The sequence below is a fragment of the Tympanuchus pallidicinctus genome, unplaced genomic scaffold (genome assembly GCF_026119805.1).
Source record: "Tympanuchus pallidicinctus isolate F22 unplaced genomic scaffold, pur_lepc_1.0 scaffold2, whole genome shotgun sequence".
In the NCBI taxonomy this organism is placed as follows: Eukaryota; Metazoa; Chordata; class Aves; order Galliformes; family Phasianidae; genus Tympanuchus; species Tympanuchus pallidicinctus.
In genome coordinates this window covers 31,697,393-31,718,076 of record NW_026294721.1, presented here as the reverse complement: position 1 = coordinate 31,718,076, position 20,684 = coordinate 31,697,393, and the positions used below count along the sequence as shown (strand labels likewise).

The following is a 20,684-nucleotide window of genomic DNA, read 5'->3' as shown; positions in this document are numbered from 1 at the left end:
AAAAGGGGAGTTCCAGTGTGTGTTTCACATCCTAACCTTGGAAGCTGAGTGTAACCATCTGGAAGTAGTTACAAATTCTGTATTGCTCAGTATCTCTATTTGTAATTCCAGGATTTCTTTCACCTTTCTTCTGTCATATCCTATGCAGCCTGAAAAATTCTTTGTACTTGGCTGAAATAGCATTGTTTGCCAGCTTACAATCAAAGGGAAGGCTGAGGAAAACAGCTGAGTTCTATTAGGCAGGAGCAGCCTGGACTGCATTTCTTTGCTGCTGAACAACACATCACAGGTGCAGGATTAGCACAGCACACTGCTGTGTTTCCTAGCTGAGCTGTGTGCTGCCTCCTCACATGACTCTCATCTTTGGAGAATCTGGTGATGATGTAGCATGCCCAAGGAAACTGCCTGTAAGTAGATAGTTTAGCTTTACAGCTCACAAAGCACTTATCTTCCCCTCCCCCCCAATCTATTTCTTAAGAGCACTTCAAGGAAGCATTAAAAAAATATAGAAAGAGGGATAGCCTGATGCTTGCTGAGTTTTTCACCACTCTACAACCGTGGTGTGTGAGGGCACTTAGAGTTTGGAGTTCACCTCATACCCTTCTGGGAGGTCGTGCTGCAAGCTTCCTCAAATGCTTTGCAGGTGCTCTTTTATTAACAAGAAATGGTAAATTTCCAGAAAAAACACTGCAGCTAAAACAAAAGATTTCCCGTTCTCCTTTCGGTAAGGAAGAAGAGACTTTTAGAAGACCTGTTACTTGGTATTCAGCCTGACAGTTTAAAATGAAATGTGCTTGAAAATGCTTTCATGTTAGTCTTTGCTTTGGAAGTTAATTTAAAAGTGCTTTAGTAATTTTATTAATGACCAATTTTGATGCCTGGTTTGTGTTTTGAATATGAATTACAGAGCTAGGACTGGGGTTAGCCTTAGCAATAGATACCTTTCTGTCTGATTTTAAAGCTACGGTGGAAATGTATGCGTATGTCAATAATGCTTATTGAAAAGTTGTATCTGTCCTATGCATCTTAAACACTGATTAATAGAAAAAATACCAAAATAAGAAACAATTGTATTTTATTTTTTTAAAGCTTGTTTCATCACTGTTTTTGGGTGGTTGACTGCTGAAAAAGGCCAGTTTTACATTTGTCCAGAATTGTTTCTTGTTTCAAAATGTAGTTGTATGGGTCTTAACTTTTATTCAAGTAGCTGTGCATGAGAGATACAAGTTATAAGGACATTTGCAATGAACTTTTGGTCCTTAGACATATCCATGTACCTTTGTTAAAGAACAAGCCAGCCAAACCCTGTGTGGCTTAGAGCACAATCCCTGTCTTCCAGAGGTGAGTGTAGCCTGGCTGATGCCTTGGTAGTAGTGCCATTGGTGCCGTGTGGCACACACAAATGAGCTCAGTATATGCTTCTAAGTGTTCAGGCAGGGAAATGCTTTTAGGCTGCTCAAACGCTTCAGGAAACCCATAGTACTTACATCTGTGGTTGGCACTGATTATCATCATTTCACACGTGCGCTGAATTTTGGTTTGCAGTAGAGATGCTTTCCTCCTCCCTAATTTGTTTGAATTATTTGTTCTCTCTCAAGTGAATAAATCAGTGGCACTTTCTGTTGCATCCAGCCATATCTGCAGAAAACAAGTTTTGTACCTTAGCCCTCTTTTCCAAACACAAAGATTTTCTTCATTGCTCAAGCCCCCATTCATGTGTGTAGCTAAGGCAACAGCAGCAGCAGTCAATTCAGTTCACTCTCTACTTTGGCAGCTGAACACTGTAGGAATTTATCCCTTTACTTGTTCAATTACTTCTAATATTGCCTGGCCTGGTGACTTGGCAGGGTAGCATTTGCCTCGGGGAAGAAAAAGTCTTGCTGATGCTTCAGTGCTTCATTCAGCAGCATTGAGTTGGTCAGTGTATAGTAACCACATGTGATTTAGGGCGTATTGGTGGCATTCACACATGAAAAATGATCAAAAGGTACCATTGCTTACCCCAGATACTGAGTAACCTGTCCTTCTGGCAGATGGATGGGCACTTGTGGGAAATCAGTGTGAAATGGATGACTTGGGAAGCATTTGTGATGAGCTAATAAATAAAACAAGTTGAAAGAAAATCATATAGAATTATACTTCCATTTTTGGAACAGATCTCTTCAGTTTTTTTAATAAATGATCTGGATGCGGGATTTGAATGCAAAGTGAGTTTGCAGATGATACTAAATTGGGTGGAGCTGTTGACTGCCTCAGGGGTAGAGAGGCCTTGAAGAGAGACTAATTAGAGGGCTGGGTGTTAGAGAAAAGTTTCTTTGCTTGAAGACTGGTCGGTCACTGGAACATGCTCCTCAGTGCAGTGGCCTGAGCTGACAGAGTTCAAGAAGCATTTGGACAAAGCTCCCAGGTATTGAGTTTGAGTTTTGAGTGGTTCTGCATGGAGTCAGGTGTTGCACTCAGTGATCCTTTTGGGTCCACTCAAACTCAGGATATTCTGTAATATTGTAGGAATATTTAGTTTCAAAAAGTTGCTCAAGACCAACATCAAGTCCAATCATCAGCCTGACTTAGTGAGTTCCATCACTAAAACATTTTCATTCGAAATGCCATCAAAAATGTCGCATGCTTATGCAATAAGATATATAGCAGCTCTCTCTTATTCTTGTGAATTCTGCATTCTGTAATTTTCTAAGGGAAGTCAGAAGGAATAATTCCTATACAGTGAAGTTGAAACAGGAGCTTGGGAAATACAGAGTAGATTTCTCTTCATGCTGCTCTGAAGGTATGTCATACAGCCAAAGCACGTCTGTCAGAAGGGCACTGGCTTCTGTGAGCATGGCATGGGCATATGCTCTTACGTTTTAATGTACGGGTGCAGTCTTTGATGTTGGGATAGAAGCTGATATTTTTATACTCTAGCCACTGTGTTCATCTTGACTGCTGGGAGTGGTGGTCTTGGGTCTCTTTTCTTTTGAAAAGGGAACACAAGTGGTGATGATTTAATAAATGTATCTAAGAAAGCCATGGGGTCAAGGCTGTCTCTTGCTGCTTCTCTTAAATGCTTCTCATTGTCTTAATGTCTCAGTCAATCATAATATCATCTGAAATAAGAAATAGTGCTTGTCAATTGCAATCTTTGATACCTTCTTAAAGATCAGATAGCAAAGCATAATTCAGTAGCATTGGATTGCATTGCTTCCTTTTTTATTTTTTCTTGCTAGTTCAGTGAAGTTTCAAAATTGCTTGCAGTGATAGTGGAAAAATAGAAATAACTGGGTTTGGTCTGTGACAGCAATCTTCCTATCTCTCTTTGCATGAAAAGCTGCTAAATGGAGGAGTGACACAAACTGAATGCTGTCTGCAGTTTGAAAGCTGGATTACGTTTCACATCTCTGTCTTTGAGCCTTCATTACCAGTTTTCATCAGGTGATGCCCATAAATAGTAAACAGGGTTGTGCAGCTGAGGGTTGGTTGGAGTAGTTTTGTGAGTTTTGACTACATTAGCTAAACAGTTTCCCAAGGTGTTCTTAAGGAAAAAATGAAAGAGAACTCTGGTTCATAAAAGGATAAGAGATGAAAACACCTGTCAATCAAAGAAGCTGCTTCAGTGGTTTCAATGAAATAGTTTGTTTTTTGTTGGTGGTTTTTTTGTTTTGTTTTGGTTTTTTTTGAAGAAAAACCATGAGTTTGGTGGAGACATGAGGGTATCATTTAGCGTGCCTTTATAAGCCATTATTCGTTACTTTATTTTCCATTTAAAATTATCCTGTAAAGTAAACATAGGCATCCAGTATAAACCAAATTGATAAAAGAAGTAATATAAAGAAATGCCAGCTTAGCGAACTTGGATTTCTGAAGCTAGGCTCATGTGCATTGGAAATAAATATCTCGGATTATTTTTAGTACCTTAAAGGTATTAAATGCTATTGGGAAAATAGAACAGACCTGCTCTAGCTGTACCTGCATCTATTCTGAGTTTTTTTTTTTTTTCAATTGGTGATAATGCATTATGACAAAATCATGCGGAGGGTTAAGTCAAGTGAGTTAGTCATTCTCAGAATGGGCTGTGGATCTAACTTTTGCATTTGTAAAATATCTGTCTTAGTGTTCTAGTTTTATTACCTGTTATCCTCATATATGCCTCAAACAGTAGAGCTTTTGCACAGATGCCTATCTGTATTGAATTTGACAATAGCACAGTTAAGAAAAGCGTAATGATAGATCTAGTTCGTGGAGCCTGTAGTTTGGCTGTGTATAATGTGGTTGTTAAAGAGATCAGAAAAAAAGGAAAATATTTTGAGGATGATGTGAAATACTTTTTCATTCATATCCTCAAATGTTAAAAAAGTGATTTAAGTTTAAAAGGCTGCTTCTTCTAAAGAAACATTTACAGATGGACCAGATGATGATCAACAGTAGAATTTTGAGGTGTTTGATGGAGTTCTAGAAAATTGCAACAGCTATAGCTTAGATTTTTCTCTGTCAAGAAATCTACTTTGTGTGAACTTTCTTTTGGAAATTTGAAAAAATCTTATTGTGCTTTTCCCTCCTCCTCCCTCCCCCCAGCTGTTGGGATAGTATCTAGAGTTATGAGAAGAGAGCCAATGGATTCTCATTTTTTCCAAATGAAAAATGAGACATTAACTGGATAGCAGAAATGAGAGAAAACCTGGAAAAAGTAACACTCAATCAAACTGTGATGTAATGGCGGACAGCAAATTATATGGGAGTTTTCCATGGGTTATGACACCATAGAAGCCTTTGCATTTTTAAGTTGAAAGTAATATGACATGAATTTAAGTATTAATTTGGAGAGTCTTGTCACAGTGGTTTTGTCACAGCCTATTGGATTCCATGCTGAACTTCACTAATATAGCTTATAACATGGAGTATGATCAAGAAGGTTTAAATAGACTTTGTGGGAGAAGGATGCTTTTCTTGTTCAAATCAAATGCAGAAGCATTTTCTGAAAAATAAATCTGTTTTCTAAACTAGTATTTTTTTTTTTAAAGATACATTGACTTAATATTATATCTAACCATAGTCCACTTATTTGCATCATGAGTGAATGCAAAAGCATCCCAAATTTTGAACCACAACGATGAGATATAGAGAGTGAGAAGGTTCTCCATGCTTTGGTGAACAGCAGCTCCAACATGGCTGTGGAATGAAGCAAATCATACAAGATATGCTCAACAGTGCTACTTTTCTGTCAGTATGGCAGCTTTCTGTAATGGATGAGTGTCAGGGTAAAGATATTTTCAGCCATTGTTTGATGCCATTCTTACTTGGAGCTCATTAATGCCGTACAGTTGTCCACTGAAAAGCAAAACATGGTTATTTTTATTTTTCTGGTGTTTTATGCCAGAGTGTGTTCACTGTGGTTTTGGATCAAATGAGCAGATCTTGGTATGTGACTTTGGCTTGAATTTTATGTCAACTTTGAATATCCGATGAAGAGAAACTGTCATGATCCTTTTTTCCTTCTTTATAAATTGATTGTCACCAATAAAAAATGCTTTACTTTTACCTCTTGACTATTTTACACAGTGGATCAGGCTGACTTAGGAGGTTTAATTTATTTCAGCTTCTTTAACCACGCTGTGTTTTCATTGCTGACTATTTGCCAAAAAATATCCCATGGAAATTCTTTTATCTGATGACTGTGAAGTGCAGTAAGTTAGCAGTTAGTTATTTCCCTTTCTCTTAAAACAATTGTGTCAGTGGTGTAACACTGGCTTGGTGGGATGTCATCAGGCTGTAGTTTATGATGTAGCATGGGAAACTCCATAGTCTTGTATGATAGTTTCATATTTTAATAAAAGAATGATTTGATGAGAAGCCTGCTGAACATGTAGGGCAATGCAGGCTATAGATAAAGTAAGCTTGTGGCTTAATGAAAATTCTATCAATTTGACTAACTTTGCCACCTTTTAATCAAAGATAGATTTAGAAGATTTTCTTTAATTCTTATTCAAATGCTTTGATGTATTTTATGCACATAATTTCCAGCACAAAGAAGCAGTTGAAAGGGCTCTTCAGTAACATGCAAAGCTTCCTTGGTAAACCTCTGAATCAGCAAACAAAACACTGTCAATGGATGCTGTAGCCAGCTGTTATTGGCATGGGAAAATATGAATGGATGGTACTTTGATTTTATGAGGCTTTGAATACTCTATCTAGAGAGAGGAGTGAACACGCTCTTTGATTTTTCTTTTTTTCTTCTTGTACTAGTTTGTCCCTTAATATCTCTTTTAATAAGAAGCAAGTCTGACTTTTTCTCCTGGCAAAGAATATATAAGATCTGCTTTTTCACTGGATGGCTAGCACATAAATCACATGGTTGTGGCACAGAAGTCAATCTATCAAGGTAGCTATTGCTAATTATTCATCCTCAGGGAACAGTGTGGCTTAAGATTTGGACTCCAGTAACAGTACAGAGCTTTTCACCTCCTGCATTACTGGGTTTGTTGAATCAGAGTAGTGCCCAAAAGTCATTACCATCTGATGGCTGTGAGCCGGTGTGAAATGAGTTATTGGGCTTTATCCAGATTCTAGTGGAGGAATTCCTGTCCAAATCACATAACTATGGCTATAGTTGGCAAGGGCTGGAGTGCTTACTGGCAGCCAAAGCAGAGCTCTAGGACTGATTTCATGTCAGAAGATGCACTCCGTATATGGAACTTATGCTCTTACATGGGTAAATGCAAAGAAGCTAAAAGAGGTGGTTTTCATTTTGTGTGTAAAGTATCACAATCTTATAGACTGCATTTAAAAAGTAAAATATGTCTCATTCTGACTGTTAATTCACTGGGTAATGCAATCACTTTTCTATCTTTAGAAAGAAGATAGAAAAACGAACTGAAAAACAGAAACAATTTGACACATAGAAAGGGAGAATTCAATACTTAAAAGTGAAGTGCTAGTGATTTGATTACCTTTGATTATCTTTGATTACCATGAAATCCAGGAATGATGGGAATCAAAATAAAACATTTCTAAGAAGGTTTATTTGTTAACATGAGGGTTTAGACTAGATACTTTAGTCATTCCTGTAGTCACCCAGGCTATACAGAAAAAAGCAGGCACACCTGGGCACACAACCTTCTTTTTCATTCATAAGAATGAATCACAACACAGTTGAGTAGTTGTAGTTGTACAGATGGAAATCTTTCATAAACAGCATTCCCAGTAGACTAAGAACTGTAGAGGACAACTGCCTGTTCTTGTGGTGGAAGGTACTTTGTACATCCAGATGAAATTCTGAGGGCAAGCTGAGAAGGTCAACTGAATTTGATGAAGAAGTACAGGACTGCAGGTGACCTATTGCTTGCATTAATGGCACTTGAATATAGCCCTTGGGGAGCACTTTCAAAGCCCAAAAGATTTCTAATTGCTAGACAGAGCCAGGTCTGCATGATCAGCATGTGCTTGTTACAATCCAGCAGCAAAGGCAAGAATAACAGACCTAGTCATCTGAACTTTGACATCTGAAATAAGGAAGAACTTGCTGTCAAACAATAGAAAGCTCATATTGTGATAGGGTTCATCCTACACACTTTATATTTTAAGGGTGGGAAATTCTGATAATCTTTCTGCTCTGAAGCCAGGCAGGCAAAGAATTCAAAAGACCAAGCAGAAACTCCTCTTTGACCAGGAGATTTCTTTAATGTAAGGTGAAATATCTGAATTTCAGAGGCAAGAGATTTTTTTAAGCTAGGTCCCTGGAAATTAAGACCTGGGAGGAACAAGAGAATAGAGTGAGAAGGATTTTCTTTTGAAAATAAGAGTCTAAGAATATGAGATTCTTTTATTTGTATTTGGTTGTATACATTGGGCACTGAACTGCAATGGTTTTCCACTACTTTTGACCCCGTGCATGAGTTGAAAGCAAAATCTTAGATTATCCCCTATTTCACAATCTTAGAAAATGTAGCTTTGAATGCCAGCTTGCCTAGTCCTGTGTTTTCTAGAAGGATGTTACACCTCCAAACAACCACCTGTTGCTTTAATGTTACTTTAGATTTCAGATTTTAGTTTAGCAGCTCTTGTCTTTTATTTAAAAAATATTTTAAAAGTACAGACAGGTCTAGGAATGTAACCTATTTACAGCAAGTTCTGCAGCTCTTTTTGAGCTTATTCTTAATGAATGATGGACATAGACTGTATTGGGGTCTTATTTCTTGAAAAAGGATTTGACCTATCGTTATATGTATCATGAGGTAGATATTTAGTTATTCAGTCTCCTTCACATACATGAAAAAACTTTTTTTTTTAAGTGGTAGATATAAAGTGCTTTCATTTTTTCACTCTTCCTTTGCTGAGGAAAGATCCCTAATGGAATTGCAGATGCTTATAGAAAAAAACACAGAAATGTTACACAGAGCATAGAATTTCACTCAGTTACCTCATGAATGAGCAGGTCACGTTGTTGCCTCATGAGCTTGAAATTTGAAAATTCTTGACAGGAATATTAATAATATAACATTCCCCATTCACTGTAAGAATACAGGCAATCTGCTTACTGGAAGAAATTATTTAATAAACTCTAAGCCTGTGACCCAAGGACCAAATCTCTGTTGATGTTAATTTGTTGTACACATCAACTACATCAGCTACATATCAAAACATCATAAATATGTTATGAGAAACAAAATGCTTTTTTGCATTATTTTTCTTAAACACTTTCTGTATTTTAAGTGATAGCAATGAGCAAATGATTAGACAAGTGAACCAAACCATTACATTCTAATTTTCTACTTTTTAATAGTTATTAAAAATATTAGTCTTCAACAGCCAGTTGCGTCATGAAGGCAATATCTTGATGCTGAGCACAAGGATTACAAGCACAGAGTTTGCTTTATAACGAGTTTTATGGTTTGGCTTTCAGAAAATGTGAGCTAATCAGAACCTCCAGTTGGTTTCAATGGGATTTGTAGGTACTGAACAAATTTTATGATCAAGCTCTTTTTCATAGATATTATAATTTGATCTGGTGAATGGTTGTAATTCATTTGTGATCATAATATGCAAAGAGTGAAAGGGCTGTAATCTTTAAAAAAAAAATTGTTTAAATAACACTTTTCTCACACAAAGTCTCATTTTCCTCAGTGTTTCCTCAGTTTCCTCAGCTTTTTTCCCCAATTTGCTAGGGTATTCCCCAATTTGCTCACTTGAAGATGAGAGCATATCTGTCAGCTGTTGCCAGTGTCTTTATGAGTGCAGGTAATTCCTACCATGCCCTTTGCCTGCTTTTGCTCCAGCCTTACACTATCTCAGGATATTTCAGCCTGTTATCAGTCCTTGCTTGCCATCCCACTCCCGAAGCAGCTACTTATTCCTATCCCCTCTGCCTGTTTGCCCACCCCTTCTTTCACTAGGGAGTCAAGGAGGATGGAGTTTTCTTTCAGCTTCGCAATATATCAGTCCTGGTGTTGGAAATTTGGGAAGGATTTCAATTAGAGACAAAGAAGCAGTCAATCAAAACAATAATAATAATGCCAATTGTTCCTGAAGATTTAACAGTAGATCAAGAATTTCAAGCCTGATCTACTGCTCTGTTGGAGACAGCTGTTCATAAATGACCCTTTAGTTAAGATTCTTTACAGGGAAGCACCAGGAAAGTGAGAAACTGCCTACTGAAGCTTTTCATGCTGATCTCATTTTTGTCTTTGAAAATTAAAATATTCACGAGCGCTGAAAGCTGATATTTATGAGAAGAATTGGGGTAGGGGAAAGAATGAATTGCTTAAGCAACTCCTAGTCCATCATCAGCATCTCCAGCTGTACTGCAACAGCCTCATGGAGATTCAGTATTCTGATTTTTTAGAAGTAATCATCTCCATGTATTTCTGTTCATTTTAGGGTGCGTTCTTGCATTTCACATTGTTTACAATATTTTATAAGGAAAAACGAGGAAAGTTTTTATAAGCAGCCTTTATACCATTCAGTGATAGGAAGTTCTGTTGAACTTGAGAGAGCATCACTTTGTTAGATCCTTTCCAAATTATACACATGTTCAGTTCTGCCTTCAGAGCTGTAAATCCCAGTCTGTGTTACAGAGTTCAATGGATGAAGATATGTGCCAATTACAAAGAGAAACAAAGTGCAAAGGTGCAATCAAGGATCTGAGCTATGCAATGCAATAGAAGGAAAACTGCACTGCAAAGTATGTAAAATCCCAGCTCTTATTTGGAACACTGGCAGCAGCTGAACTTGAACATCAGCACCTTTAATTTAAGGACACGGAGGCTCAGTGAGCCTCAAACGCCACAGCAACTAGGAACTTCTAAAGAAAATTCTTCTGTAGCAAATCACTGTTCAAATAACTCAAATTTTGATGTGAAGGAATACTTTAAAGCCTCCATTTCGTGTCTTGCAATACTGCCTAAATATTTTTTCCTCTTCCTTGATTTCTTGCTAGTTTTCTGGACAAGATGCCCTTGCTAAGCTCCAGCAAGTTGAGCGTGGAGAGCAGAAAAGAAGATGGTGAAGGCACAGCACCTGCCCCTCCACAGAAGAAGCTGTCATGTCAGTGCCACCACCATTGTCCTGAGGACTCAGTCAACAGCACCTGCAGGTTCGTGGAGCATCTATCTGGTGGTAAAACATGAGAAAACCTGTTTGTGATGGCTCTGCAGTCTCAAGTTGGGTGTTCTTGTTTGAGCAGTAATCAGTAAAGGAGTTGTTTAGAAATTAGCTGTTTATTTTACATAGATGTCAGCTACACATCTATATTTTCTTTTTATAGTATTTACATCTTTCAAGCTTTAGATAAATACTTGTGTTAATTCTTTTTATATATGATATATTCTGAATGTAGTAGTTTGTTTTTAAAGGGTGCATGCGATTGATGAGAGGAGACTTATTGGAAATATTTTGAAGTGTCTATAAATGCTCATAAATTTATAATCAATCTTCATAAATTTCATTTATCATAAAACACCTACTCTTTTGTATGTGTTTTTACGGATGTGTTTTGTAGGTTGATAAGACAACTTGTTTCATGGTAGAAGTCTTTTCTTCTCTTGAGATGAAGTGTTAAATACTTTTTTAATGTTAACTGTACTCCCACAGTCTTTCTGCAGGCACTGGTTAGAGTTCTTATTAATAGAGTAAACTTATTTGGGTTGGATTCTGCTTTTCCCAGAGGTCCTAACTCCCTAAGATGGACATATGCTGTGCCTTGGAGGCTCGGCATTGATACTGTCTGATACAGCAGAGTGGACCAGTGGCACCTGCAGTGGAAGCACACTGCTCTTCCCCCACTGACTTTTTCACTCCTGCAGCAAACACATGAACTATTGCTGCTGAATTAGGGTGCTGATCTGACACCCCTCTTGGCTTGAGATGAATGCACAGTTTGTCTTTGCAGTCATGGAGGGGTGAACTCTTCATCTGCTTCTCATAAATATCAACTTTTTTATTCTGCTTCCTTAAAACCAAGTAAAATACTGGAGATACTGCCTGCTCTGGTTTAGTGGAGTTGTGCAACTGCAGGAAGCATCAAAGCAGGACACAAATATGAGCTCACCTGGATAAGCCAGTGGTGTATGCAGTTATTTTTCAGGTGAAACCGTCTAACACTGTGTCTGTGCTGACTAGATCTTCCAGGCAGCATGTTAAGAAGATAGACAAGGAAAAACCCAATGTTGTTGAAGACAAATTGCTATTTCTTGGGATTTATGAGTGTTGTTCTGTAGCTTGACTTGGTTCAGCTCAGCCTGCAGTTTCACACAGAGGTGTATGGCAGTTTTTGATGACAGCTGTAAATACTACTTCCCCCTTTCAACCTTCTTTCTTCAAACCCTTATATAGCTAGAAGTCAGACCTAACTGTTCTCAAATGGCAGTCCATTTAAAAAAAGCTATAAAAATTCCCTCTGAGATCAGTTTGCAGATCTCCTGCAGCATGAATCAGTTTTCCTGTTCCTGCCCAGCAAGAGCCACTGCTTTCACATATGCTGCCTTGCATGCATCAACAGGAAAGATGCAGAAGACTTGAATCCATTAATTATGAAGCATAAGAGGACTCATGTTAAGGAATTGACTCATTGAACGATTTATACGCTATCTTTGGGTGCACTGTTGCATGTTTTATCCACTCTTTCCCATCCTGTGCTGTTACCTGAGCACTATCCAACTTGCCCAATGAACAACAATATAATTGCTGAAGAGTTTAGACAAATTTAAAATTAAAAATTTAGATTATTTGAAATTAAATACCTTACCTTTGTGGTTTACCAGCAATAATCCTTTTCAGGATAGTGATCGTGGCCGTAGCTCCCCTTACCTTGATATGAGAGCTGCAGTGAGGTCAAAGGACAACAAAGCATACAACATGCCTTGTCTTCTCTGCACCTGCTTAACTGTGTCAGTCTTTTGCTTCTTAAATTCCTTATGCTTAGCTGGAATTAAGGATGAAAAGTGAAAAGGGACCTTACAGTGACAAGGAAGTTCTAAGCCTAACATTCCAGTATCTGGCTTTCAAAAGATTTGGCCAAGCCCAGTCAGGTGAGCAGGGATTATGAGTTTCCCCATGCTGTGAGCAGGGATTTTGAGTTTCCCCATGCTTTCAGAGATTTCTACTAGTCAGCCTGTAACTTTCATGCTTCATGCTATCCTGAATGACTATTGGCACAGTTTGAAAGCGCTCAGGAATTTTCATTTAACTTCACTCTAAAGAAAATTACACCATATTGAAATTCAAATATTATTTATTGTGCTGCGTTTGTCTGAAGAAGAAATAAACTGTTCAGATTAAAAGTTATTGCATTAATTATCCTCTTCCCTCAGATATAGTCACTAAAAGCTTTCAATATTTGATAAGAATTGAACTCTGCTGGCAGCTCTGTCAGTCTGTTAAGATTTGAGCTGTACTGGAGTCTGCAGGGCTCTGAGCTACATTGATTCAGAGCATCGTGCACAGTTCCTACCGAGGCTTCCACAAGAGCAGAGGAGCTTTTTGTGTGCCCAGGAGCAAGGAGTGCTCCCATAGTTCAATGGAGAAGCAATTCCAGCTGTGGCTAAATTAGAAGCCCTGGAATAAAAGAGGCAGTTCCACCACAGTCACTAATAGAAATCTCTTATAAATAGCAGTCTGCCATCCCTGCTGAAGTTTTTGGTCTGCTACCACAAATATTTATGTATCAGGACACACATACTGAGCAGATACGTAGTACCCTGAATGTTTATGAAAAAATGAGGACATCTGGTGGCCATTTAAAGTTCTTTCTGTAATTGTATTTTTTTTTTCAATTTGAAATAAATATTCTTAAGCCACATCTGTGTCAAATCTTTGATCAGCCTTCTGTGTTTCTATACAGAACTACCCTTTCTCTGTATTTTTTCAACTTACGTGCAATAGTTCTTTAGGAAACTATCAATGATACCACAGCTGCAAATGCACGTTATTTTATCATAAACAAATCAGTAGCTCTAGCTTGAAGAGCATTCTTTAAAATGGATCAATCCATGAGCACGTAAGTTTTGAAAGATTCATTAGAGGGACATTTCATCTGGAGTCAGTGATGGGGAGCAATGAAAGGACAGTGCTATGTGTAGTAGACCAAGCGAGGAGCAGAGGGTGATACAGGCGCTAGCTGTTGCCTTACCCATTAAGACCCTGTTCCCCTCACAGTACCTAAACACACCTGGCAGATCTAGATCTATTGATAGCTGTGCCAAGGGACCTGCTAGTTCTAGGCTGGAGCAGCAGCAGGAGAGGGAACTAGAGATAGGCACTCGCTCACCATAGATTGGAAGGGATGTAGTGCTTAAACCTGAGGTCAAGCAGAGCTCCTGGGCAGAACGTGTGGTTGGGTGGTGTAAGGATACCACTCGGGGTAATTAAAACTCATTAGTGCACTTGAGGCCCTCATGATTAAGGTCTTTGTAAAAGTTTCATGGTTCTTTGCTTGTAAAGGGTGTGCTAGCCTGTGGTGTGTTGGAACTTCATTCTTTTGAACATCTGTGCAGTTCACAAAAGGCTTTCAATAAAGAAGCTCAGTGCTGCTTTGAAACAACCAGGACCTCATTTTACTGTTTCATTTTATGTTTTGTACGGGCAAAATGAGTGTGTGGGCAGTTGTGTCTAGTCAAAATTAGTTGCATATTTTTAAAAGTACTGTTAGATTTAATTGGCTATCAGTGTAATGGGATTGCAATAAAGGCAGAGCTGATTAGGTTCCTGGTTGTATTCTCTTTACATTCATAAATAAATGCTGACAGTTTTAGGGATCAGGGTGATAGAATTTAATTTCTTATGGTTTCTGCCCAACTGTGTCTTAAGGTAACATTGGTTATCTAATGCAATAAAATAATTAAGTTGCTTTCTCAGCATTACCAGAGGTGATAATTCACCTGACCTGATTTTCTTTTCATTTTCATGTTCTCTGGATAATGGGATTGAATTTTCTATGTAATTTGATATGTAGAGGATTTAACAGTAGGCCAAAGCACTGAGTTCAAGCATACTTTCTTTTAGTCACTTTCAATTTTTAGTGTAAAATTGAACACTTCCTAATGAGGGAGCTATGATGAGATGTTGCATGGTAGCTTATCTTTATTTTTTAATGTAAGCCTTTATATGGGGCTGCACGGGAGGCAAATAAATCTGTTTTGATCGGTAAAATCAAAAGCGAACAACCCTTGCAAGCTCCACTCTTTTCTTCTTTTCCCCTTCAGCCTTTTGTCCCATACATGGCTTAGCAGATGACTTCTCCCTGAGTGCTCAAACCAAGGGCCAGATCTCCATCCCACCCTTTTGAACCATGCTTCAGAAATGTCTTGTTCTTTCTTAGTTTTGCTTAGAGGCTGCCTGTATCATATATTTTAATATATGCCTTATGCTAAACAGTAATGCAGGTCCAATTTCCCTGTACAGAGACCTGCTGCATTACTTTCAGATAGCTTTTTTTAGCATGTGGGAATACTTTGGTGTTATTGTGTTGAAGTACTTAAGATTTCCCTTGCATATTGAATTTACTTAAACCAAGAAAACATTCAAAAATAGCAAATATCCATGTTGAAGCTGGCCTACCACTAAAAAGGAGAGTACATCATACAGATTCAACTGTACTGTAGTCTTAAAGCCAGGTAAAAGAAATTATTTGGCCAGTGTTTAAATTTTTTTACACAAAAGAAAGAAAAGGAAAAAATAAAGGGAAAGGGAATAGAGAACAGTCTATAGCTTTATGTTGATAGTTTCCTTCTTCACAGTTCTCACATTTACTGAAATGGATTTTGTACATAAGTGAACGGTACTGGAGAGAGCTGGTGAATGTGCAGAGAGGTACCCATGCTTGGTGTGACTGTCATAGCCAAGGTTATGCTACTAGATCTGTAGGCTTATCAAATCTCATATAATTATCACGTAGCCTGGATAGTCTGGCATTGTGTCTTGAATTCTGCATTGTGACCCACATATCAGGGAAAACTGTGGTTGATTTGTGATGAGAGCAATGTGCGACACATCTAATAGGCTGAGTCATGCCTGGGAAGATCATACGGAGATAATATTGACAGATAGACCTATATGGGAAATAGGATATATGGGAAGATATTCTGCTAAGATATGTTGGGTATCTTCCCCTCCATGCTCTGTGTGTAATGTAGTAGAGTTGTCACTGAACACCCTGATGACCTTACTCTGATCTTACTCTCTTCATCATCATATTGGTTTCAGCATGATGCCAAACGGTACGACATACAGTAGAACGTGGTTGGACAAGCATCACTATCTCAAATACTAGTCGGGCCTGGAACTTTGTCCTCCTGTGGGCCATCTCCTATGCTTTGTCACGTCTGTATGTCTCTGATTGCCTTTGGGGTAGCTGTGCAAATGTGAAGGTGCATCTGGCTCAACAATTTTGTAATGCTCTCCTTCCCACATGGTTTCACGTTACTTCTCTAATGCACAGCCACTGTTATTTCTTCTGGAACATTAGCCTGTACTGAGCACATTTACAGGGGGGCTCTTTGTTTTAGGGATGACACTGTTTTGCTGAATTTAGCCTTCAGCATCCTCCTTAAGTGAATGATATGACAATAAGTGAAATAGATGCAAAAAGAGTCAGCCAGCCAATTTTTGAATTAAATCATTTCATCCAATCTTTATAGAAGTATACAGACTTTCAATTTCTGGAGATTGTATATTCTAACACTTTTTAATCATTTTTAAAAAACAATACAGAAGTTTGCCATGTTCCCTAGGATGAAAATGAAAAGATTGTGTAGTTCTTTCTGATATCAAAACTAGGAGTATAATGGGGATGAGGGGAAAAAAAATATAACACCGATATGGATTCAATTGCAAACGGAATTAAATGTAAGGACTCTTTTCACCAAGTTATTTAACGCATCTGCTTGTCATAGGCACCAAATCACATGAAGGAATGATGTTGCTTTTGCAAGTTATATATTGCCATGCCTTACTGCATATAGAAACCAGGACAGGAAATCTTCAGCAGGCAAGTTTTGGTAGCTAAGGTATTGAATCTTCTGTGTGCGATGGCTGTCGGCCAGTAAGGACATCTGTGTGAGCAGCTGCAGAACTGTTGGCCTCCATTCCTCTCTTCTGACATTTAGTAAAGCTCTTGCTTAAGATCACCTTTTTTGCTCAGGTAATCTGTAATTGTAGCAGCACCTTTTATATCAGTGCCTGCCAGTGTTTCTGTTACAAACTCCCTCTGTTTCCCTGGCATTTGTCTTGGCTGTGAAAATTCACTCTTGGCAAAAGTGTGACATACCAAATCTGTACTTATTAGCAATCACATTCAACTTGCATTCAATTACTCTCCTGCATCTTACCTTAAGAAGCTGATGCTTTAGTGAAGGAGGTTAGTGGATGTGTATGGGGTTGTATCATTGGGATGAATTCCTTCTTTACGCAACAGTCTCAGATTCTCAGAGTCAATTTATGCAGAATTCTAATTGTGCATATTAAAAAACAAATTGGTTGGAAGCAGAGAATGTGTTTTTAATATTGCTTTGGATATGTCAGCAGTGTGCGTATGTTTCTATTTTGTGCAGTCACCAAACTAAACATCAAATTAGAGATGATACACAGCTAAATTGTTCCTAATTGTTAGAATAAGAAAAGTTTGAGGCAGGTAAGTCAATAAACCAGCAGGGGTATGTTGTGCCTTTTCCTTGCAATGTGCAGTTCATCTGATAGCCTGTGAACCAGGACAAGAACTCAGGGCAGGAGGTTGGGAATGAAAGACTTCGTTCTTTTCAGAAGAGTCACCTCTATCTCTTTCCCAAATCTGCAATAAAACAAAGAATTCTTATATTGTATGAACACTTTTTATTTTTTCTTAGTGTTAGAATCAACTGGAACCAATATTTATTTTGATCGGCATTGCTATTTTTAGTTTTCTCATATGTTTCCCTCCTTACTCTATTGTTGCCTGTAAAGAACATGATTTACCCTTATTGTTGGAGCTTTATAACTTTTATGTTTTGCTCTATTTAGTGTAATATTGTTTGTCTTTTTAAATCTGAAGTAAAATGACACAGTGGAAGGAATGGATGCCATTCAGAGGGACTTCAAGATGCTAGAAAGGTGGGCCCGGGTGAAACTGATGAGGTTCAACACGGCAAAGTGCAGAGTTTTGCACTTGCGCCAGAGGAATTCCAGGCATCTGTACAGACTGGAAGGAGCGGTCCTTGAGAGCAGCCCTGTGGAGGAGGATCTAGAGGGTCTTAATAGATGAAAAATTTAACATGAGCCAGCAGTGTGACCTTGCGGCTCAGAAGGCAAATGGTATCCTGGGCTCCATCAAAAGAAGGGTGGCCAGCAGGGACAGGGAGGTGATTGTCTCCCTCTACTCTGTTCTTGTGAGGCCCCATCTGGAATACTGTTCAAGTGTGGAGCCCCTAGTACAAAAAAGACAGGGAGCTGTTGGAGAGGGTCCAGAGGAGGACCACTAGGATGACCAGGGGACTGGAGCACCTCCCCTATGAGGACAGGCTGAGGGAGCTGGGCTTGTTCACCCTGGAGAAAAGAAGGCTGCGGGGTGACCTCATTGCAGCCTTTCAGTACCTAAAGGGAGCCTACAAACAGTACGGGAGTCAACTCTTTGAAAGAGTAGATAACTGCAGAACAAAAGGAAATGGTTTTAAGTTGAGGGAGGGAAGATTTAGGTTGGATGTCAGGGGGAAGTTCTTTACAGAGAGAGTGGTGAGGTATTGGAACGGCTGCCCAGAGAGGTTGTGGATGCCCCGTCCCTGGAGGTATTCAAGGCCAGGATGGGCCCCAAGGCAGCCTTGTCTAGTATTAAATGTGGAGGTTGGTGGCCCTGCATGTGGCAGGGCGGTTGGAGACTCATGATCCTTGAGGTCCCTTCCAACCCTGGCCATTCTGTGATTCTGTGAAAATTTTCAGAGGGACTGAAGTACTTGAGGATCCCAAATTCAATTTTCTAAAATGAGCAAAGTATCAGAGTCCCACGACAAGTCAGAAGAAATGAAATAAAATTGTGACTTTTCCTGCTTCTTTTTTTCCTTCTGCAAACAATTTGGCTTTTCCTTCCGCCCCTGTCCTTCGGTGAACAGAGAGTTTTGATTTTTGCTGTGGATTGCTAGCTGAGGAGTTCTTTTTTGTGTTTCACTAGATTGCAATTTATTGTTTTGTTGCTCTGTCCCCTGGGTTACACTTACTCATTACTTTGAATCAAAGGCACCATGCAAACAAATAAAATCTAATCTAATATAATATTCTACTCTAATGGATTCCTTACAGTCTCTCTTCTTGGCAATCCTATCGCTCCTATCTTAAGCTTCGGCAATGAAATCAAGGTGGTTGTTGCCGAGAAGCGCAGCTGTCTCCCTTGCCTTGCTTGTATGCACAGTGTCAGAGGGGAGTAGAACCCCTAGCTCTCTTTTCTCTGAGAAAGCAATTTGTAACATACAATTGGTTACTTTTCAAATCCAGAAGTCAATAACGAGTGATAGATTATTATTTGAAGTAATAAGTTTACAGTGGCTAGACTCTGCACCACTAATATAAAAATATGCTACTGCAAATGTTTGACATGACTCTTTTCTAGCCAGCATCTGTCTGTCCTGTAGCTAATACTTACAAATGGTGTTTATCTATTCCATGTGTAACAGCACTCTTTGAATCCTACATCTCATTTTCTTTTCTCTTGCTGCTCTATTAGACTTCCTTTCCTTCCACTGGGAGCAAATGATCTGAAATTTTGTGGTGCTTAAATTTTCTAATCCTTTTTTCTATTTCCTTGTTTTAACTGAGTTTATTCTCCTCAGAAAAATACTTGCTGAACGTAATAACCAATGCTAGTTTCCCATGAAAATAAAGGAATATTTTTTGTGAAGTAAATGTATTGGATTAAATAATTCTTTATTTCTTGATCTTTTTCCTCCAAATCAGTCAACTTGTGTTCCTCACTTATGTTACATGCTCGCCAACAGTAATTAGAAATTAATGCATGGCAATCTCAGTAAAATGAAGTCCCCCTTTTGTACCTTCCCCCCCCTTTCTGCAGCATGCAGGCATTTGACCTTCATCAAAGAAGGACATTTATCACCAGCACCATCTAGCCATCTGTTATTATGCTTATCTTCCATGGGACACGGTTGTGTGAATGGGAGTGTTTTGGATAATTTCAGGTTTGTAACCCAAGTAAACAGTTATGAAGAGTGTTGATGATAACTCAAGGACTCACACACCAGTGCCACAGTTTGTAATACATCTAAAACAGGAATCACAAATCTCTCTTAATAAGATTTCACAGCAAGGATCTCAAGAGTGTTTCTTTTTCCATATTCCCACCATGGTGTGTGTAGCCATGCCTTGTTCCCATGCACAGGGCAGACCTGCTGTAGCATTGCTGTTTGCATTTATGTAGTTTTCCAAAGCCTTCACACATTAATGGCTGCAGGAATTTACAGAGAATTAAGATGTTAGTGAGCTTTGTAGCTGTGAAATTTTGGGTAGGTGAGTATGTCATACTGTCAGCTGTCTTGTTCTGTTGCAGCAGATTGCATGTGTGCCTGACTTTCCACACGTGCAATAGTGCTTCAGCCCTTTGTGTTTTGTCATGCTGCTGGAGGAAATATGTTGCTTCGGTAATGGAAGATTTTCCTTCCAATGAATAATGCTGAAGACTGTATTTAACACCATGTTTTTCACTTCAGAACCTTGTACTGATTCATTCTTTTCAATCCTCAGCACTGATGGCTACTGCTTCACCATAATAGAAGAAGATGATTCTGGTGGACATTTGGTCACCAAAGGATGTCTAGGATTAGAAGGCTCGGACTTCCAGTGTCGGGTAAGAAAGTGTTGGCTGCCTGAGTATTGCTTGAATTTTGATGGCTTTCAGTTAATTACTTTGCTTTCTCTGAAATTATTCCAGGACACTCCTATTCCACACCAAAGAAGATCTATTGAATGTTGCACAGGCCAAGATTACTGTAACAAACATCTTCACCCGACACTGCCTCCACTGAAAAATCGAGGTAAAGGGAAGTCTATCCAGGCTCAAACTGACCTTTTTCTGCTATTGCCCTTTGTGTCTCAGGAAGAAACAAAGCCATAACCAATGCACCCACATCCAAGTGTACATGATCAGAGAGATGAGTCCTACTAAAAACTGTCTGGATTTATTGAAGTAGAGAGCAGTGTCTTGACCCATGGTTGCAGGTTCCTGCTGTTAT

At 38.8% G+C, this 20,684-nt stretch overlaps 1 protein-coding gene across 9 annotated transcripts in view; it reads left to right on the top strand.

Annotated features, from left to right (window-relative positions):
- Positions 1-20,684, top strand: part of BMPR1B (bone morphogenetic protein receptor type 1B) — a 234,603-nt gene that overhangs the window by 192,922 nt on the left and 20,997 nt on the right. For 7 of the 9 annotated variants that reach the window (XM_052682136.1, XM_052682133.1, XM_052682138.1 and 4 more), the window contains 3 exons: positions 10,424-10,579; positions 20,197-20,299; positions 20,384-20,486. In XM_052682136.1, the coding sequence (XP_052538096.1) occupies positions 10,437-10,579; positions 20,197-20,299; positions 20,384-20,486 (349 nt within the window). In that variant the 5' untranslated portion in view covers positions 10,424-10,436. Of the gene's footprint in view, positions 1-296; positions 408-561; positions 725-10,423; positions 10,580-20,196; positions 20,300-20,383; positions 20,487-20,684 lie in introns of those variants that run through there. The other 2 variants (XM_052682135.1, XM_052682139.1) reach the window with 2 other exon arrangements.